General features: G+C 38.3%; 1 protein-coding gene across 12 annotated transcripts in view; it reads left to right on the forward strand.

The window, feature by feature from the left end:
* Inpp4b (inositol polyphosphate-4-phosphatase type II B) overlaps positions 1 to 22,266 on the forward strand; it is a 750,819-nt gene that overhangs the window by 414,825 nt on the left and 313,728 nt on the right. For 8 of the 12 annotated variants that reach the window (XM_021727898.3, XM_040293274.2, XM_021727894.3 and 5 more), the window contains 2 exons: positions 12,499 to 12,617; positions 14,785 to 14,901. The exons of 1 other annotated variant lie outside the window; for it this stretch is intronic. In XM_021727898.3, coding sequence (XP_021583573.2) covers positions 12,499 to 12,617; positions 14,785 to 14,901 — 236 coding nt within the window. Of the gene's footprint in view, positions 1 to 12,214; positions 12,325 to 12,498; positions 12,618 to 12,675; positions 12,792 to 14,784; positions 14,902 to 22,266 lie in introns of those variants that run through there. 3 more of the 12 variants (XM_078022083.1, XM_078022081.1, XM_040293272.2) reach the window with 3 other exon arrangements.

The following is a 22,266-nucleotide window of genomic DNA, read 5'->3' on the forward strand; positions in this document are numbered from 1 at the left end:
GAATTGCTTTACTCCCCTAATTAAAATCTTCCAGGAATACACACAACTTTTACTGCCTTGGACCTGGGTCTTAAGGAGGGAGGCTCTTCTTACCTTGCTTCTACCAAATCTAACTCAGTCAGCACTAACTGCATTGGTTTTCTTTCCACTTCTCAAATATTTGTTGCTTCTCCTCATTTAGCTCCTTGGCGTGGTCTAGGTCATAGCTCAAAGGACACATCTTCAGAGAAGCTTATTTTCCTGATCCATCATCTTCCAACTCTCTTGATTTTATCACCCTGCTTAGAATTCTCAACACAGTTTATTAATCATCTTCTGGCAGACAGGGAGAACTTGATTTTTTTATTTTTTTCAACTGCCTACATACAGGACACATTTTAGACATTCAGTAAATACCCATGGACTGAATGCATGCATACATTCCATTGCTTCACTTTCACACACTTCTTGGCAAAAATCAATTGATATATTTTGTAATTATTGCTGACACATTATTTGTAAAAAAAAATTAAATCCCTAATGAATTCAATTATTTAATTATTGATATTTCTTTGTTCACAAATTCACTTTAGGAGGGATAAAGTCTTATTGGCCTTGGCATTCTTCTAGAAGGAACTGACAAGGAGACTGTGTTCCCGGGCTGAAGGGAACACGTTAGTTCTTCACACAAGATCTGGCAGTGAAATACAGAATTAACTGTCGAATTTGATACATAAAATTCTTCACAAAGTAAGAATTTTGGAATCCCTGTATTATGGCAGTCTCCAGAAGTATTGAATCCTCTTGCTGAGGTGTATATACAAATAGAAACAAGAATAATAGACAACTAGAATAATAGCAACGGACCAATCAGAAGACCTGAGCTGGCAGAGAAGCAGGGTTTGAGGTCATGAGCCAGGTGCTGGCCTGAGAGCCTTCTGCCCCCATTCTGCCACTGGCTACCTGTGCATTCCTGAAGAATCCTCCTTGACTGTGCTGTTTCACAGATTAAATGAGACGATTCACCTAAAGCACTAAGAATGGTGCTTGGTGCAGCCGAGATGGCTTGAATGCTATTGCTTTCATTTGTGGTTGTGCTATTCCTTTATCCTCTCTGACACTCTGATTCCTTATCTGTAAGTTCCAGATAGTTTCTCTTCCACAGAGTGTTTGAGCTAAATATTTCCAAGTAAGAAATACATTATTAATATATTTATTAAGAATTTCTGAAATCTTTTTTCCCCATGTATTTAATTGGATTTTCATAGGCATTTGGGTAAGAGTAAGTATAATTATCATCTCTGTTTTCAGATGAGGATTCTGAGACTTCAGAAGAAATCAGAAGTCACAGAGTCAGGGCTGGGATTTGTGACCTTGGAATTTTGGCTATTTACAACACAAAGGGAGCAAAAATTGTCAAGAGGACCCTTAAACAGACCCTAATCTTATGTGGTCTACCAGGAGTCCTGGAAAAGCCAAGAAAATTGTCCTTTTTGTGTGTGTATTTTTAAAATTTATTTCTCCTTTTTAGGTATACATAAACAGTGGAATATTTTGACGTATTATACACACATCAAGTATAGTTTATTCTAATTAGGATGCTGTTCTTGTGGTTGTACACGATGCAGAATCATCAACCCTTTCCCTATATTCAAATGCAAGGCTAGGAAAGTTATGTCTGATTCATTCTAATATCTTCCTTATTCCCATCCCCACTCCTTTCCCTTTGTGTAATCCAATGAGCATCTACTCTTCCTTCCAGCCCCACCTTATTGAGGGTCAGCATCCACATATCAGAGAGAGCATTTGACCTTTGGCTTTGGGGGATTGGCTTATTTCACTTAGCATGGTAGTCTTCAGTTCCATCCATTTACCTGGAAATGCCATAATTTCATTCTTCTATATGGCTGAGCAATTTTCCATTGTGTATATGTACCACATTGTCTTAATCCAGTCATCTGTTGAAGGGGCACCTAGATTAGTTCCATAGCTTAGCTATTGTGAATTGTCCTACTATAAACATTGATATGACTGCATCATTGTAGTATGCTGACTTTAAGTCCTTTGGGTATATACTATGGAGTGGGATAACTGGCTCAAGTAGTGGTTCCCTTCCAGATTTTCTGAGGAATCTCCATACTGCTTTGTAGAGTGCTTGTACTGATTTGCATCCCATCAGTAACGTATAAACATACCTTCCCCCCCCCCCCCGACATCCTCACTGACATTTATTGTTACTTGTATTCTTGATAATTGATATTCTGACTGGAGTGACATGGAATCTCAATGTAGTTTTAATTTGTAATTCTCTAATTGCTAGAAATGTTGAATATTTTTTCATATATTTATTGACCATTCAATTTCTTTTTCTGTGAAATGCCTGTTCAGTTCCTTTGCCTATTTATCAATTGGGTTATTTGATTTGGGAGTGTTGAGTTGAATTCTTGGGTAGTGTTCAGGACTTCTCTGTTCTGCAGCTTCTGCATATCTGGGCTCTGAAGGATTCTGTATTCATTTAGCTGCTCTGCCAAGCTCTACCTTTGAGGTGTTCTCCTTGGGGAATCTCAAATCTTTGAGAAATGTGCTTTGTTTCCTTCAAACTCTAGTTCTCTTGGAACACTTTTAAATTGTCTGATCTTTGCTGGTTTTTGAACTATTGAAGTAGTAGTGAATTTTACTCCAAATAATTTCTACCCTCAGTGTAGCCCCAGTTGGCTTTCTCCCAGGCTCTTGCTCCTCTTTTGTTTCTTATTTATGGATCACTAGCTTTACCTTATCTGTATGGTTTGTTTTGTTTCTTATCAGTCAACATCTCATGAGCAGGAGACTGGCTACCCTCAGAGACCCCTTGTTCAATCCAAGTACTGAGATTATCTTTTGTCTATATATATGTGATTGAAGACTCAATTGAAATGGGAAGTTAATCAAGCTCTTCAAAGCTTGTCCTTCCCCAATGAATGATTAATATGGAGACAATAAAACAAGATGTCAATTATTCTCTGAGAACTCTCTATTTTTCCCATTTCTCTCTCTCCCCCTGATTTCCTGAATGTGTCTCTTTCTTTGCATATCTTTGCTTTTGTATTTTAATTTTACCTGTAAAATATTTGACATTAGAATGATATCAATTTCATAAAAACTTTTAATTTCATGCATACTAAGTCCAATGCATTTATGTGGGGAGGGGGGGCAAAACCACTGAATCAATTATTTCATCTTTGAGCACTGCCCCATATAATCAAGCCCTAAATACAATATATACAATGCAGTCCTTTTAAAACATTCAGTTTAAGAAAGCATGTCTCAAAACTGCCTTGTTCAGGATTTATTGAAGCCTAGACCCATGAGTCGGTGTATAATGTGGGAAGACACCCAAATTGAGAAACTGCTCCCCACATTACTTTCTGCAACCTGCCTAAACAAGGGTACCTCAGATTCCCTCAGGAGACCACAGACCCTTCAATGCAACCTCAGAGGTCCCTGCTGCCTTTATTCTTCATCAGATTCACAAATGCCTCCAAGATGTCATCACATGTCGTCAGTTGAAATCTACCAACTTGAGCACATCTTTGCTGACTGTACCTGCCACCCTTCCTGTACCTTTCTTTCCACCAGCCACACTATGATCCTCTCAACTTTTGGTCTGCAGGTAGATCAGGGAAGAATCCTTTCCCTTAACTACTTGCTCTGCTGGGTCCAATTCTGAGCCCAAATGGAGATCCTTTTGGCTTTCATATCAGAGTTGCCATCTTGGCCCCTGGAGAAGGGAGAGTAAAGGGCTTAAGCAAGAGCATTCCCTGTGTTTCTTTTTTACTTCTTCAATCCTGGTAGTTACACTACAGATTTCCATTACGGACTCACATTTTTTTTTTCTTTTAGTATTCAGTGGGACCTGCTTTCCTTCTTGGAATAACATTTTCCTCCTTTCTGAAGCAGCACATATGTTCTCGCTGAAAAGAACAGCAGAAAACTGCAAGCATTTGCTGTTTCCAACGTGAAGCGTGAATTTGGAGCCTGCACTCTAAAAGGAGCCAAGTCTGTGTGCAACGTTAGGCGATGTCAGGCCAGTTTGGAGTTTACGGCGTGTGGCGTGGGATCTCAAAATTGGAAGAGACATGGGCACAGAGTTGTTTTTAATTCAATTGCTTGAGGATGGAATCGTAGCCACCTAGGGTAATATTCATGAAAACAAGACAAAATAGGATTGTCTCAGGATTGAAAACACAGAAGCTGAGGGAGCAGGGGAAAAGCTCAAGAATGGAAGTCTTCTGGTACTGACAACAGTGATTTGAACAAAATTTGTTCTTTTCAAATGCAAATCAGCTGTCTGCTGTACAGCTGGTGTTCTTCACTGCTCCCCAGCACAATCCAAGAGTGTTTCCCCTGAGCACCATTGTTCCAGCCAGAGATCGCAAGGTTTTTTTCTTTCCCTCCAGATTCTTAGATTGAGATTCTTAGATACTTAGATTGAGAACTGGTACTGAGCATGAAGTTTATTTGAACATCAATAGTGTTCTTAATAAAGGAGTGAATTTCATCTTCTCAGACTTCCCATTTTTAATAAAAAAAAATATAAAGACTGGCATGTTTCTATTTAACACACATAAAGACACACGTAAAATATGGTCATATATTTTTATACTCTTCTGTCATGGGAAAAAGTAACAGTTTTCTTTCAGATTCTGTTTCCAAGCAATCTAGCTTTTCATATCAAGGAAATAAGTTTAATTTATCAGTGAATCAGTTGTCAGAAAATTTAGGAGCCGTGGTGCTCAAATCTCAGTGTAGCAACAATTTCAAAGCAATATTTCTGTAACAAAATCTCTTAAGTTCCCTCTTGTAAATTATTGCCCGTTTTCCTCAAGAGCTCCATCTTCTTCTGTTTCCCCTCTATGGTATTAGCCTCAGCTTCTCAAGTTTTATTTTAATTCTATTATCTGAGTGTCGAGAGTCTTAAAATTCTCCTTACAAAGCCAAATTACTATTTTAAAGGCAGAGGATTCTCCGGGGCAGATTGATATTATTGGAAAAATAGGAACTCAGACTCCAAATGACTGAGTTATTGGTAAAATGAAGATAGTCTTTATCCATGTGCTAAATGCTGTCATCTGTGAAGATTGACTAAAAAATAAAAACATGCACATAGAGCTGATGAGGCAGCAAAGGGTACATCATTGACCTGGATGGATATGAGCCACAGAAGCCAAGGGTCTGAGCAAGTTTGGCCAACACATAGTAAGGGCTCAGTAAAGCATGCCTCCTGCCCCCAGCCCTGCTTTCTTTGTACATTTCATGTAATATTTTAAATGAGAATAACCCTAAATTATATATGATATCAGAATTTTTAGTTGTAAGGTAGAAGCAAAAGTGTCTAGCATTATTTTAATATACCTAAGGGTTTCTTGCATTAGAATAGCTTTTGTTTATTCATTTTTTCATTCATTCATTCATTCATTGTGTGTGTGTGTGTGTGTGTGTGTGTGTGTGTGTGCTTGCGCTTGTGTGCACACACATGTGTGTTTTGATTCCTAGGATTGATTTTTGTTTTCAACCTTAAACATTAAATTTCTGTGTTTTCCCCTGATCTTCTAGAAACCTAGAATTAATATTGTTGTTAAAAGTTATAGGAGTATTGTCTTTATTTGAATAAAAGGCCCTGGTTTTGGATTAGGGACATTATTTTTTTTTTTATCTTAGTGCCAAAATAAACAACAAAAAAATAGAAAATAAAAATTTTAAATTTTTATCTTTTTAATATTTAATTTGGATGTTTAATTTTTCAACAAATATTACTTATATTGGCAGCTATGCATGTTTCGAATGCTCTTTAGTATGTGGCAATAAAACAACGACAGTTAAGAGGAAGATAACACATTTTTGTTATGCTTCTATTAAGACTTGAATTGACTAGCTAACTCAGGAGAAGCTGCGGTTTGTTAAGACAATGAGTTCCTGACCCCGAGGGTGCTGGGTCTTATGAATATAGGAGCAGTGACTTCCATGATCTGTTTTTCAGAGTAATGAGAGCAACATATTAGGAAATTTGAGATAGAACACAAAAGAACACAAAGGATTAATACCAAGAAAGAAAAATTACAGAAAGCAGCCTTGCCCAATTGAAAATACGCTAAAAGGAACAGAGAGGGCAAGCAGAGAAGCTGTACTCAATGCATTAAATACTTTTAAAAATCATAGAGAATACAGAATGAACATGGAAAAAGAATTAATGACCACAAATCAGCCCAGCATGATTTGGAGCCACATTCTTCTGGGAAGTAACCTGAAGCAAATAATCAAAAGTGACCAAAGTGTTCCCCTCTACTTGTGTAATTCCCATTGTGTGTTAACGTAAAGGCGGGAGAAATTTTATGCCATTTTACCGGCACAGTTGAATTATCCTGGAATGCAGTTCACTGGGAACTAGGCAGTACCGTCTTCTCAGTCTACTCAGGGGATCTGAACTGTAGAGATCCTAGGCTTCAGAAAATTGCTGTCTTAAAATTCCTCAGGGGAAGGAAGAATAAAAAACAGAAAGTCAGTAGAAACTGAAAACAGGAAAGCATTTTATACCAGCAAAGTAATTAGGGAGAAGGGGCTATTAGACTCTTAAAGTGTTCCATATATCTTTTAATGTATGATGTAAATTGATTTAATCTAAATGTAATCACTGGTATAGAATGGTAACTGTGAAACCATATAATGGAGTCCAGTAATTTATTGGGCTGGAAACATAACCTAAATTGGCTTATCAGTTGATTAGTAGAATCTAATGTTCTGAAGTACAAGGAGAAAGAATATATATGTGACATTTTTAGGAAACTTGACCGAACATTAAGAATTTGAGAGGTGAATTAAAAAACAACAACAACAACAACAAAAAACTACTGTGGGCTGTGGAAAGTCCTTCCTGTATTTTCAGGGAAGTGGATGATTTTCCTAGCAGAGGTGGCAAGATAAGATTGGTTATTGAGGGAGGCCAGAAGCCAAATGGTTATTTCTCTAAACCTCTGGGGATGCAGGGTGTACATTTCTATTCTAGAAAGTTCCCTGTCCTCCTTACTCTGGCCTTTTTTGCCCTTAACAGGTAGGGATTACTCTTCATTTTTTCCCACAAAGAGTCTGTAGAGGGGACAAGGAGTGCTCTTCCTTCAGAGAAAAAAATCTCCTCCTAGTGTAGCTTCTACCTGGCTACCAAGGATTCTACCTGTAATGTTGAGTTTTAACTGCAATATTAGGAAGCTTCATTAGCATCTGTGGTCTTCCTTCTTGATGAAGGAAACCTGCAGAGCAAGGAGCAAGTCCATCACCCTGGCATGTCTCAGTGTTTGAGATAACATCCCTCCACCCACTCCACCCCACTCCACCCAGACCCCGTAGGCCAACATCCTTTAACTAAAAGGAACACCAGCCTCCCAGTGATTCTCAGCCCTTTTGTGTTATCTGCCTGCAGACAGGAAATAAAGCTTTTGCTTCAGACTTCTCATCTGGAAGTGCCCAGTCAGAAGTAAAGTTAAAAAGCATTAAGATTACTCACCTGCTTTTACAGGTGAGAGGCATTAATGTGCTTGTCTGTTCAAATTAACATACAACCCAATAAAGGGTTTCAAAATGTCTCTAAATAAAATACAAAAAAGGGCTGGAGATGTGGATCAGTGTTTGAGATTTCCCTGAATTCAATCCCCAGTACCAAAAAAAAAAAAAGTATATTGAGAAAGTATCAAAAAAAAAAGTCACAGGTATATATTAGTAGACACTTTTATTGGAAAAGGGTGTCTTACATAAAATCAGGAGTAAACAAATTATCTTGAGCATTTAATTAGCATTTTGTCTAAAAATGTGAGATAGATAAGACCATTTTATGCTAATCAATCTTATTAATGTCAATAATAATAATGTAAAAGCCTTCTTATATGATTAGCATTCTACATGTGATCTTATATAGTCTTTATAACAAATGTATACAGTCTGTTCTGTTCTCCATTTTGTGGAGAAGACAGAGGCCCCATTTTACAGATAAGAAAACAGAGGCTCAGAGAGGTTGAATAATTTGACAAAGTCATCTAGCTCCTTAAGGTATGATTCATATCAAATACAGTTTTATCTTATGTCAAAAACATTACTCTGCCCTCCATATGCTATACTGTGTGGTGTCTGCTCTAAGCCTCAATTTCCTCTGGCTAATTTTGACTATAGAATCATAGAGATCTGCAAATTCTTGACAAACTGCCCCCCCCGCCCCCCCCGCCCCCACCTTTCCTTCTGAAGGCCTGGGGCCCTATCATGCTTACCCACCACATCCATTGCAGGGTTCAGGACTCCCTGACCTGGGAAGTGCCTCTGAATTCAGCAGCACCCAGAGGTGCTGCTCGGCCCCATTTCACACTGATCAGTGCTGGGGCAGAGCTTTCTGACGTGAGGCAGGAGACATTTTTAGGCTTCCAGCCAAAGCTGGCTAGGGTGATGGAAAGCCTCTATGAAATCGGTGGCCTTGACGTGATGTGGAAATGATGGCCAAGTGGAATGAAACCCAATACTTTATTTAAAAAACAGCGACAGGGCGTTTTGAAGTAGAAGGGCTCTGTGACTCAACGAGTACCCTGGAGACTCCAGCTTTTCGATTCTGGAACTTCAAATATTAGAGCTACTAGAAGATAAGACCCCTTCCTGAATGCAAACTTCTTAACCAGAGGTTAGCAACAGTGGCCCTGAGGCAGAATTTAGCAAAATTTAGGCCCTGTGGTTATTCTAGTGTTAGCCCATTAGTGATAGGGATTTTAAGCTTTGGACAAATTCTAGAATCAGGCTGCAGTGGGCCTTCATTTATCCAGCAATGAATTCCCTGTGGGAGCTCTTGAGAGAGAGGGAGGCTCCATTTATTTTTACCATTATACTTCCACCAAGAATTCACCTCCAGTGAAGATCCGCCTGGCTCCTGGACAGATCTGAGCCTGAGAGGCTGCTCACTCGCCATGATTGGCAAAGGAAAGCGAACCCCTCACATTGCTAGTTACAATGACAAGAGTTAATAGGCAACGTGTTCACTCAGAGCTTTTATTATTTTTCTCAAGAAAAATTTCAAATCATCAGAGGGTGCAGTGGCACATGCCTCTAATCCCAGTAGCTTGAGAGGCTGAAAGCAGCCTTAGCAATTTAGCAAGGCTCTAAGCAATTCAGCAAGACCCTGTCTCAATAAAATAGACAGAAGGGCTGGGGATGTGGCTCAGTGGCCAAGTACCCTGAGCTCAATCCCTGGTACCAAAGGAAAAAAAAAGTCAATTAGTGGACACAAACACATTTGAATTCCAGCCTGTCAACATCATGTGTATTTCAATTCGTCTGGGTTTGGTGATATACTTTTAAATAGCTCGATCTAAACTAAAGTCAGTAAAAGGGTCAAAATAAAAATTTAAAAAAATCTATTGATGAATGTATTATTGCTGACTAGAATTTGTTTTAGGGTTCTTAAATAAACGAAACAGAAGCAAAGTCCCAAAACTTGGCCTTCTTTTAGTCTTTTTTAAGTTGAAGAAAGACATTTATGTAGGGCTCTCTTTTGTAGAGTTGTATTTGGGTAATGCACAGTGGTAACAGTGGCTGGAAGTTTGATATAACTTTTTTTTTTTAATTTTTGAAAACAGATTTTTTTCAAGATTCTCTATTAGCTACTAAATAATTAGAAGATTAGATTTTATACTGTTCCAATGAGTAATATCTCCTTGAAGCAATCCACTCATTCAACATTTATCACCCCTCCAGGGGTACAGTTTCAATACAGTTTGAAATCCATGATGTTTCTGGGTTTCACTTTAGGAAATGCATTTATAAAGAAATATTGGATATGGTAAGGAACTGAGTATGAATGAGCCAATAAAAACTATTTTTACATAATAACAACACAGCAAATGTTGGTAAGTATTAGTATAATGACAATAGTAAACATTACTTGTGCATAGAAAAGTCTGTTTATAATAGGCCTAATTTCTTCCTTGCTTCTACCCTGAGTGGTAGGCGGACACAGGCATTATGTATCTGAGGGTTTGTGACTTACACAGCCCACAGAACTAGGAAGCAAGGAACCTAGGGCTGTATCTCAGGAGTGCTGTCAGATCTCAGGGCCTTGCTTGACATTTTGCCACCTCAGCCCTAAGGAACTGTCAGTACTGTGGGCTGTTAGGAAGAAAAGAGATAAGTGCAGCCCAAAAGATAACTATTGTTTTCTGTGCCTGTTTTTTTTTGGGGGGGGGGGTACAAAATATAACATACCACTATTGTTTTATGCTGCTTGGGTACTGGGAGGTCTGCAGATCAGGCACAAACATTTCAGTTTAGTTGAGATTTTTCTCTGTCTTTGTGGGGAGTGAGGCTGAGTTTCTCTGATGAAATGCAGAATAGCTGCTCACTTCTGGGAAATAACCACAGCCCACAATCGAGCCCGATAAGAACTCAGAAAGAATTGACTTATTTTGAGCAAAGGTGTCATGAGCTCACAAGATAGAGGTGAAGCTATAACAAGAACATGGGCAACATTCTTGTGTTGGAAACACAGTGGCCCCGGCTTTAAAATCCAAAGACACATAGATGCAAGGCAAATGAGCACACATTGATGCTCACTGTGAACAGAAAACCAAGAGCGATAAAATTGAACAGGCTCATAAGACAAGAAAAGGAAATGATCAAAACAACCACCAAAGAACCGTAAAATCTAAATCTAGCTTTTTCTTTCCTTCCATTGACATGCTGATATTATTGAAACCTTGTATCAGTCATCATAGAACTGTAGATCTCTTGGGTTAAGCAGTAAAAGACCATGGCAAAAGGTCTTCCAAAGGAAGTTCCAGAGTCAGGAGAGCAAATCCATACCCTTGGGGGAAAAATGTAGAGATGGTAGGGTTTGATGTCAGCAAGCTGCTAAGGGATTCTAGTCATGTAGGTATGAGCACTTCATGATTCTAAGCTCTAGTTCTTAAAATGCAAAACTGCAATACTAATCCAAAGCACCATTTTGAGGAACAAAGACATAATGAGCAGAGTGTTTTAAAAAATAGTGAGGGTTAAATAAACTCTGGCTATTATTTTTTCCACACGAGCTTTCCTAAGCACTCCTATACTGCTAGAAGCATGTGGTTTAAATAAGGAAAACATATGACAGAATGCCAGATAGGAATAAGAGGATCCCAAACTCTGGCAAGAAGAAGTTAAATAATTTTTCCAGCATTGCTTAACTATTAGAGCTCTATGAAAACCAGGCCTATTTTATTTCAGAACTCCTGCTTTTTCCTATCTCATTGTGCTCCAATAAATGAGATGATCTGTAAGCAATTGAAAGGTGATAATTACATCTATGATTTCCTTTGCTTTCAAGTTTCACATCTCAGCTATATTACCTTTGTGCCCATGGATAAAGGCCTACCTGCTGCAGCCGTGCTGTGACCTGGCTTGAATACACCCATCCTCCCCTGCCTTCATGCTTTGGTCAGGGAAGTGGGGCAGGAGCTGTACAGAACCCTGCAGCCCCACCAGGTGGAATCCAGGACCCAGAGCCACCAGGCTGAGCCTAACATGAGCCACCTCTGGTGAAGGCATTTTGCTTCACACTTAGCCACACACTTTACATCACATCTAGTGAGGAATGAAGTTACTATTTCAAAACCCGGAGGGAGGGAGAATGTAGTTAGGAGAGTGGATATAGGACTTAACCGTAAAAGCTATTTCTTATGGACATTTCTTCCCCACATGGAGGGAAGGATACGTGAGAGGGAGGAAATATTCAAGTAAATATGGTATGGTGGTAAGAGTCTGTAATCTGAGCCTGGTGTCTCAAGGGAAAGTTCTTAGCTGTGTGGCCCCTGGGCAAGAATTACCCCATCTTTATCCCAGTTGCTCTCTCCCAGGCTTGGCTTGGAATTCCAGACAGAGGGCTTTTTTTAACCCCTCCTCTGCTTCCTTTTCTGCTTGAGTGCTGCTGCTGCTGCTGCTGCAGGGTAATCACTCTTCCTGTTTTGGTTGGTTTGGTGCCTCTGACTGTATGTAGGAGGGCAGTTCTAGAAAATAGGTAGGAAAGGACCAAGTGCGCATTCTAACATCTGAACTATCCGACCACTGTCAGTAAGGGACATCCTAGTTTTTCTGGATGTGGCCGAAATCAGCTTACTTCATCAAGGAGTCTAAATTGAAGCCCAAGGTTTAATGACTAATTAAAGTCACCCAAGTCCCAGCAGGATATGCAGAGTCACACATTAGAGCTGGGATCTCAGAGCAGTCAAGACTTGCATGAGTTGCAAATGTGGTCAGTGGAAATGAACTCTCAATTCGGCTCCGCAGCACGTGACTTCCTACTTCTGTAAGGTACTTCCAAAGGACTTCCTCTGTAAAACCAGCCTGAGTCCCGGGAGGTTTCCTTCAGCGCGTAGCTAAGTTTACTTTCAGCCAGGACAGAAGTTTTCCCTGAGATACGGTGTTAGTTTCCTTTTTTTTCTTTTTTTCTTTTTTTTTTTTTCCTCTTTTCTCTGCTGTTGCCAGCATGCAAGGATCTCGTGGCTCCTGTCCGTGATCGGAAACTGAACACAGTGGTGCAGATCTCTGTAATCCACCCCGCGGAGCAGAGTCTGATAAGATACTCCAGCACTGAAATTGTGGAGGTGAGCATGCTGTGTGCCTGCATTTCTCTCTCTCTCTCTCCCTTTCTCTCTTTCTCTCTCCCTTTTTCCCCCTCCTCACCCTCCCACCTGCCTCCTGTCACCTTTTGAGCAAACAGCTCAGGGTCTGTAGCCATGCTGTTACTGTCCTCTGTCATTAAGGAACGCCTACCTGAGGTTAGTAAGCCTGCACTGGTAACTCACCAGAATAAACACAGCGGGGAAACTTAACCTTTTTCAATGAAAGATTGTATTTTTCTTCCGAAGATAGGAAAGTTTCTCCTTTGAATCCCCAAATAGACATTAGAATGGAGAGAGGGGGAAATATATAGAGAGATTTTAAATGAAAGAGAAAGAACATTTATTTTAGGGAAGAGTTGTAAAGTACCCATAGAAGTTCTAAAGAGCGCAAGTGTTTTTGCTCTTTTTTTTTCCCCCTGTATTCTTTAGTCCGATTGTGGAAACTTTAGATTCTTTGCTGTGTGTGTATTTTTCAAAGTCCAATGTTTTTTTCAAAGAAAGGTAGGTGATTGATTTGTGAAACTGTAACATTTCCAGGCTGAAGGTGTAAATATTACTCATCCAATGAGAGATTTCCTATTTACATTTATTGTTACTAATATGGCCTTCAGAATGTGTCAAGAGGAAACTCGTTATTGTGCTGGATCAGATTCAAAAGAGGAAGTGTTTCCCTTTTGATCATTTTGTTCGGATTGCATATTTCAGGACCTTAGTGAAGAGCGAGGTACTTCTGTGCACATCTGGAGCTGGGGAAAGTAGACTCTACACTCCTTCGGGTTTGCTTGTTTTTCTTAGACTTGTGAGCTGCGTCTGTTCAGAACCAGGAATTTCTCTGTAAGAACTTAAGCTGCCTGCCCCAGACCTGGCTGGCTCAGAGCTGCCCGTCTGCTTTGATGCGGCTGGCGGAATAAATGATTCAGACCAGTCACTTCTATAATAGGAATGACCCAGATACCCATGCAGCCCTGAGTCTGCCCTTTGAAAACCTTAGGTTCCTGTGCCAGTGTAATGTATAGTTCATGTTGCATTTGAATTAACAAAAATAATCTTATTCCTCTAAAGATAGCTTGGCTAAACTTGTAAAATTGTTGACATCCAATTTTTTCCAATCATTATTCTAAATTAGTATATTTTCAAAATATTACCAAAAACTTAAAAGAACTTATTTATTTATGAAATGCTCTTCGCCCCATTTTTTTACTGTGATAAAACACACATATCATAAAATATACCACTTTAAACATAAAAATGATATTTATGTTTGCAAATTTCAGAATTTTATATTTGAGCACACATTGCTATTTTTGGCTGTTTTATTCACTTAAGTGTTTGACACCATAACAAGCAAAAAGTATTTGTTGAGTAAAAGAATGGATAAATGAATGAATTCATGTGGGATTTTAGAAATTTCTATAGAAAATTGGTTTATAGACCCAAGCAAACATTCCCATGATATTCAGATATGTATGTTTATGTGTATATATGCATAATTTAGTGTTGTTGGATGTCAGCTCCCTAAGATTAAATCTTGGGGCATTGAAATATTCTGTATACTGCTTCCTGAGCTAGTTATTTCATAGTCCCCAATCTATCATATTTAAAGTTTCTTTCATTAAGTTTTTAAGTTGGTCTAGGAGGAAAAAAAAAAAAAGGTCACAGTTGATCATTTAAAAACAAGCATATCCTCTCAGAGCATGGCTTTCAGTTGAATCATAGCAAGGGACAAAATGAACAGCATAAGATTACCAAATGGCTGTTTTTGAGAAAATAACTTCATGTTAGTTTTATCAGTCACTATCTTGGATTATTCACGTAAATTATAGGTTATAGCTATTAAATATATTTTAAATGGACTGACTGCTGGCATATTCTGCAATATAATGAAATAAATTGTTTTTCAAGTCTCATGATTAGCAGCTCCAACAGTGATACAAGTCTATCTACCATCAACAGCTGTACCAGTGCTCTGGGGCCCTGGGTCTCCTTGTTGCCTGTGAGTGACATTTGGCAATTCAGATCTGTCTTCTATTAGAACTATTTCCTAGAAAAAGAGCCTCAGACACACTTTCTGCATTCTCATGTGTCACCGCGTGTTGCCGACTGCAGTTGCTGCCTTATTGGATACAACTTGTCTGCTTGTGTGTTTCAGGGGACAAGAGACCCACTGTTTTTGACTGGTGTCACATTCCCATCCGAGTATCCCATCTATGAGGAGACCAAAATAAAACTGACCGTCTATGATGTCAAGGACAAGTCTCATGACACTGTAAGTACTTGTGCTTCTTTCTTTCTTTAGTAAAAGAAGGAGTTAGTTATGCTTTTTCAAACTCTACTGGACTTTGGATACAATTGGCATTTTTCAGAGAGGGTATTTGTACTGCATTCATGCTTGTCTTATGTTTAGAGTGTGCTGGGTGTTTGTCAAATTCGCTTGGTTTATTGCCAAATTGGCAATTGGTTTCAGAGCAGAAGCTTTCAGAACAGATTTTTCTCTTTTTTAGGAAAGCTGACTTGATCTCTTGGTTTGCGTTTTTGTTGTTGATGTTGTTTAAAGCTAAGTGGGTGATAATGTGGCCAGAAAGCAAATAGAAAAGATTTAATAATATTTCAAAACTTTCAAGATATTGTAATTATTCTAAAGGCACGGATTGACAACATACCCTACTTTTAAACTTTATTATTCTTTTAAATACTGTAGATAAACTTCCTCTCTTTTCCCTGACATTTTTTATTGGCACCAGAGCTAACAGAGAAAGTATTGGGAATCACTAGGCAGAAACTCTAATTGGCCTCTTTACATCAAGACCATGCAACATCCCAATGGTTTTTGTCCCAGATACTTCAATCTTCCACCTGGTTTGAGTTTCTTTCCAACTGAATCACCTCTCCTGGTTAGACAACGGGGTGCCAAGGCACCATCCCTAGGGGCTATTCTTAAAACTCCTGGACAGGACAAAATGCTACTGGGGAGATATTGAACAGAAGGAAGAAGTATTTTCCTTTATATCTGTCCCCTTAGAATGAAATTTTGTGTTGTCAGGGCAGGGAAACTATGGAATCATCAATGGTGGTCAATAGTGAAGTAAGAGACAGGAAGGGCTTTGATGGCAGGTGGGGACTTTGATGGAAGCTAAGGGATACTGCCGGGCCTATAGAAGAGCACAGTGCCTCATGCAGAGGAAATTTGCTTTAAACACTGCCCATACTTAGGCATTTCTGTTTGATCCATGGTAACTTTTACCCATCTTTCCATTCTTCACTGGTAGGTGTATGACACAGGTAGAAGGAACTTCCTTTCTGTCCAGTGCTGGGGATATTTAGTAATGTATACTGAAGGGATTTCAACTCAGCCCCAAAAACGATCACTTCTTCAAAATGGTAGAACAGAGTCTCATTTCAATACCACAGGTACATGCGATAGAAATAGGCATGGCGGTCTGGTGGGTTTGTAAGAGGGCAGGTTCCACAGTGACACTGGGTGGTTTTGTGTCCCTTACCAGCTTTGTGACTGTGGGAGAGTTAATTTCCAGTGCCACTGCTTCCTCTTTTATAATACTCACCTTGGGAGACTGTTATATGGGTGAAATAAATTCATACACATAAGCTATATAGAAGACTGGGGCTGCAGCTGCTGCTGGTGTTGGTTTTGCTGTTGGGCTGCTGCTGACGGTGCCTCCTAAATAGTAAAAATCAAACAAGGGGCTCTCTTACCAATGTCTTTTCCTGTATTTACTAACTTGGTCATAAGTGGTCCCACATTTGTTGTTTCTGACATCTTTGAAAAAAGGGCAAGAATTTGGGTTAAAACCACAACTGAAAAAATATTTGTTTGGGAGCTTTGTCTTTTATTCTCAATTTGTGAGATAAATGTGGAAAAGTGGTTGACTGTGAGTGTGGCTCTGGACCTGTTGTGACAGAAGTTCTCCAAAGCCCTCACCTATGGCCGGTTTTGAAACCTCCAATCAGAGAAGAGAGAAAGGGAGAAGAATCACGAAGTTGGGGAGGAGGGAGCTCTGGGTCTTCAGAATGGATGATAGGACTGTGTAGAGGAGGAATAAGCAGAGAATGACCAGAAGGAAAGAGAAAGCAAGCAGAAACGACAAGATTTCATGTTCTGCAACGCTCATGGTTAAGTGCAGCAGCTCCAGGGTATAGGCAGGACGGACAATGTGAAGGGCCAGAGTTATAGGCATACACCATGCTACACAGCTGGTGATATTGCCCTGAGCACTTGGTTTCGTTAAGGATTTAGAAATATCCATGCTTGAAGTATTAAATACTGAAGGTGTTTGTATTCCCTTCAAGTCCCTTCATTTAAAATGTGCATGCATATTAATGCTCCAAAGATAAACAATTTGCTTACTCATTAATTATGCTTTTTGTTGACTCCAGTTCTGGAAACTAATTATTTGGGGTCTTTTAAAGACTTTCTTCCTTGATCAGAAGTGTTATCACATGAAAGTATTGGATGAACTGGAATCCCTGCTGTGAAATAAAATTTTTGAAATTTGAACATACTTAAGAAATGCAGCTGGCTTTCATTTACCAAGTGCTGTTAATTAAGGCATAACCTCTTCCTTAAAATAGCTAACAGTTAGCTCCAGTGATGGAAGTGTAAATAGAAACACAGTTCATTGATATGCTAATAGTCCCTGTGGACTGGTAGTCTTTATCCTGGAATTTTTTTACCCTGAATTCTTACTTTTTCCTTGGAGGTGGGTAGCCCAGAGAGGAAAAAAGGGATTTAAAATACAGCTATTAATTGTAAGCACTTAAAAGCCCAAATGCTTGAAGATCATAATACTTTTAAGGTATAAGCAATGAGACTCTGAATGTTTATATGTTATTTTAAAAAATAATGTTACATGCATGCCTTTAAATGTCTTTTAACTGGCTGGTTCTCGCAAGTCATTGCTTATACTACACTGGTGCATAACCATCAGATCTTCTCTACTGGTTGATTGCCAATTAGTTAAGTCCAATGACTAAGTTGCTTCTGTTTTCCTATTGACCTTATGATTACTTAGGTTTAATTGGGCAAATAAATATGTTACTTTACCCTTTCAAATTTGCTTACATACATACTAATCTTAGATATTTTTAAAGAGAAGTAATGACTTTTCCTCTATGTCCTTGACACAGCAACTACTTTGCTAACTACTTATTGTTCTTGTACACTTCTAAAAATCCAGACCTAGATGGATTATCCTTGGTGACTTTAGTAGAAATGCAATTAATCATCATAACAAATGGGAAGAGTCTAACTGTTGATTTAGAATGGCTTTCCTTTCCTCCTACTACATCCTTCATCTTTCAATTCTGTGCTGAATCCCTCTCTGAGGCGGATGGATGGAAAAGGCTTGGCAGATGGGGGTGAGTCGAGTTCTGGGGCTATTAGCATCCTTAATAGGATTCAAGTGACATTTTGATTATTTTCCTCATTGTGAGGGAATCATTTTTTTTTTTTTTTCAGGATGGGCTGCTCCAACATCCAGCTGTTTGGGTGGGGTCTTTAAAGCCTGAAATTAAAGCCCATGGCTGGAAGAAGAAAGCCCAAATTCTTTTCAGTGAAGTTGATGTCTGGAGATTTAACAACTGTACATCCCACTCTAAATCTCCTGGAAACTGAAATGTGGACAAACATGTTTTCAGAACATTATTTACAGTCTTAGGGAGTCAGGCTGAGAATTTGAGGTTTTCACATGTCACAGTGGAAACTTCAGAACAAGGAATAACTTAGAAAGCAAAGACTGGCACTATCAAAATCTGCCCCTTTCCTCCTTCCTCCCATGCAAGTAGGTATTTTTTGAAGGTAGGACAAGGCTCTTTCAGATCCCCACTGAGGACAGCCAGCCATCAAAACTGCAAACATATGACTAGGTTACAAAGTTGTTTTTGCCCGTCGTTGAAATGTGAATTTCTGCTCTGTTTTGCAGAAGTGCACATTGACCCTGTTCTTTTTACTCTGGGGGTAAATAGATGTTTGCTGTATCCTCATTAACTTATAGGAAAACATCTAGATGCCAGTAGACACTGAACATTTCTCAGGTAAGGATATATACCTGGAGATGTTTTTTATTACCAATTACTAGCAACCCTCATTAGAACCTTTTAGAAAAGTGAACTTCTCAAAATTGAGTGTAAATTTATTGAATTTTGTGTGTTATATGCACAAGGCACTCTGGTTATAATACGATTTCCTAGACAGTAGTATCTAGTTTACTGTTTTCATTTTTTTTCCCCTAGGGAAAATAAAAGTATTTTGTGTTTAGAATAATTTGACTTTGCTTGGTGTTCTAAACTGGCTTCTGAAGAACTTTAAGTCCTAACTATGTTTGTTGAGGTTTAAATTTGCTGGCTATTTTTCCTCTTGATCAGCATGACATGAAACTGTGAGTGAGGAAAAAGAAATTGAGATTTCCAGTCACTAAGTACATACCGAACACTATGTTTAATATGTGATGCAGGGTTTCCTCTTTAACCCCCATGTAACTCCTTTGAAGAAAGTGTTATTATGCCCATTTTCAAGATGAAAGAAACTGATATTCTGAGATATTTCAGCCAGGTCAGAGATCCCCCTTATTTTTTTTTCAGGCTATGTGATGGCACACACATCGTTGATAGGTTTCCCTTCACTTTTACTCTACAGTATAGCACTTTTACTTTAGCTGATATTTTGAAACACTACCTTTATTTGGAGTTTAATAGTTGATTGAGGAAAAAAGTCAGTATTCAAGTGTAGGGAAAAAGATCCATACTGTAAACACTTAAGCCCTTAAGCATGTATAATTTAATTGCAGATGTTCAAATAAAGTTTATAATGAAGTGGCCAACTCCTACTGATGGAAAAAAAATGTCCATTAATATTGTGAAATGCCTCAGTTTATGGCTCAAATTTTGCTTTCCTCTTCCTGGCTTTGTTTTTCCCTTCCCTATGTTCTGTGTGGTCTTGAGCTTGGCCATGTGCCCTGCCTTTGCCTTTTGGAAGCTCCTGTCTCTGTTGTCACTTGATCTGTGATGGGAGTTATGGGTTCTGTGTAGAAGGAGCTCAGGTTTCTTACTTAGTCACATTTAAGTAAGTTCACTTTCTTTCTACCTGCCAAAAAGTAGCATATATTTTTACAAAGGCATATGTATTTTTTTATTGAGGCATAATTTGCATAGAATAATATAGACAGATATCCAGTGTTTGGTTTGATGAATTTGACATTCACGCGTGCCCATGTAGACATTTTTTTTATTCCAGAAGTCCCCTTGCCACCCGATAAAAATCGAGGCAGCCACTTTCCTATAGACTTGTTTTGCTCTTTGTGGAAATTTGCATGAATGAAATCATGCAGAAAGTGTGCTTCCAGTAGCTGGTGTCCTTTGCTTTATAGGTTGTTTAGATTTATTCATTTGTTGCATGAATCAATAGCTCATTCCTCTTATTGCTAAATGGCATTCTGTTCTAGAGATATGACACAATTTCTTTAAACATTTTCTTATTCAAAGACATTTAGATTGCTTCTGGTTTTTGATAATGATGAATGAAACCTCAAAAAAAATTTGTGTACAAATTGTTTTTTGAATAAGTGCTTTTATTCTTTTGAGTAAAAACTGAGGAGTATAATTGTTAGATTATAAGAGAGATTCTTGTTTAATGTTCCTAAAAGCTGTCAAAGTGTTTTTCAAATTTGTTATATGACTTTATACTCCTAATTATACCAATATATGAAAGCTACAGTTACTAATAGCACACGAGATTGCCAATCATTTTCATTTAGCTTTTCCACTGAGCTTACAGTAGTATCTCATTGTGCTTAGGATTTGCATTTTCCTGATGACTAATTATGTTTAGTATCTTTCTCAATGCTTATTGGGTGGTCATCTATTTTTTTTTTAAAAGTCAAGTCTTTTGTCTATCTAAAAATAGTTTTCTTTTTATTATTGATTTCTAAGAGTTCTTTGTCTATCATAAGAGTGCTTTTTTGAATATATATATTACAATTTTTTTCAAACCTTGACTTTGCCTAATCATTTCCTACTGGTATATTTCACTGATCAGAAGTTTTAGATTCTACATCCAACTTATTAATTCTTTAATTTATAGTGCTTTTTAAAAAGAAAATTTGATAAGATCACTTAACATGAGAAATATACTCTCAAAACATTTGAATTTAATATTTTAACTAAGGGCTCATGTTGTACAGCAGATCTCTAGGACTTATTCATCTTGCTTAACTCAGACTTTATGCTGGTTAATTATCACTTCCCAATTTCCCGTGCCTAGCTCCTGGCGACCACACTCATACTCTCTGATTCTACAGATTTGACAACTTTAGATACTGCAAATATGTGGAATCATGCAGTGTGTGTCCTGTAACAGGTTTATGTCACTTAGCATGATGCCATCCAGGTTGATCCATGTTGTCACATATTGTAGGACTTCCTCCTCCTTTTAAGAATGAATAATATCCCATGGGTGTATTTACCACATTTTTTTTTATCTGGTTGTCAGTGGATACTTAGGTCATTGGCCATCTTGTCTGTTAGGAATAGTGATGCAGTGGCCACTGGAGTGCTCATGTGTCTTAGAGATCCTGCTTTTAATTAGTTTGGATTCACACCGAGAAGTGATGTTGCTGTATTATATGGTCAGTCTAATTTTAATTTTCTTGAGGAATGTTCTAGAAGGTGTCTAAACTCTCTAAATTTCAATTTGGTTTATTTTTACACTCAGTTTTCTGATGAGTTTAACAAAAGCTATGATGTTGTAGTGTGTCTGACTTTTCAGTGTCACAGTGGGGGTGAGGATTACTTGTAACTTTTTACAGCTTATCCTATCTACACATTTCCATTTCTATCTCTGTCTCCTTTATTTCCTCATCTTTGCACTTTACATATTAGTTAAATTTTATTCTGTGCTGCTGCTCTTTGCACTATCTTTTTCTCTCATTCTCTCCATGTGCCACACCCGTTTATAATAGTGTAGCACTTTTTTCTGTATCATCTCTTCAGAGGGTTTTTTGTTGATATTTTTGATTTGGACTCTCAAAAGAGAAGAAAAGGGTATTTATTGATCCCTCCCCTCTTTCTATAATAAATAATGATGTTTGCTTGGAGAAAGACTGCTATTTGATGGTAGAATAATATGATGAAATTAATCATGAATGTCTTTTATTTTTTAAACTTTTGACCATAATATTATAAAACCACTAGCTGAGGGGCTGTGGCTGTGGCTTAGTGGTAGAGCACTTGCCTAGCATGTGTGAGGCACTGGGTTTAATTCTCAGCACCCCATATAAAAAATGAATAAAATAAAGGTCCATCAATATCTAAAAAACAAACAAACAAACAAATAAAAAACACTAGCCAAATACATAGGGAGATTTACCCATGGTATTGGTCTGAGCAAAGATTTCTTGGCCATGACCCGAAAAGCACGTGCAACAAAAGCAAAAATAAACTAATGAGGTTGTATCAAACTGTACAGAAGCTTCTACACAGCAAACAAAACCACTAGTATAGTGAAAACATAACACACAGAGAAAATATTTGCATTCTGTATATCTGATAAGGTTCTGATATACAAAATTCGTAGGGAACTCAAACCACTCCATAATATGAAAACAACCTAATTTTTAAAAGT

This window comes from Ictidomys tridecemlineatus, chromosome 9, assembly GCF_052094955.1.
Source record: "Ictidomys tridecemlineatus isolate mIctTri1 chromosome 9, mIctTri1.hap1, whole genome shotgun sequence".
NCBI classification, from domain to species: Eukaryota; Metazoa; Chordata; class Mammalia; order Rodentia; family Sciuridae; genus Ictidomys; species Ictidomys tridecemlineatus.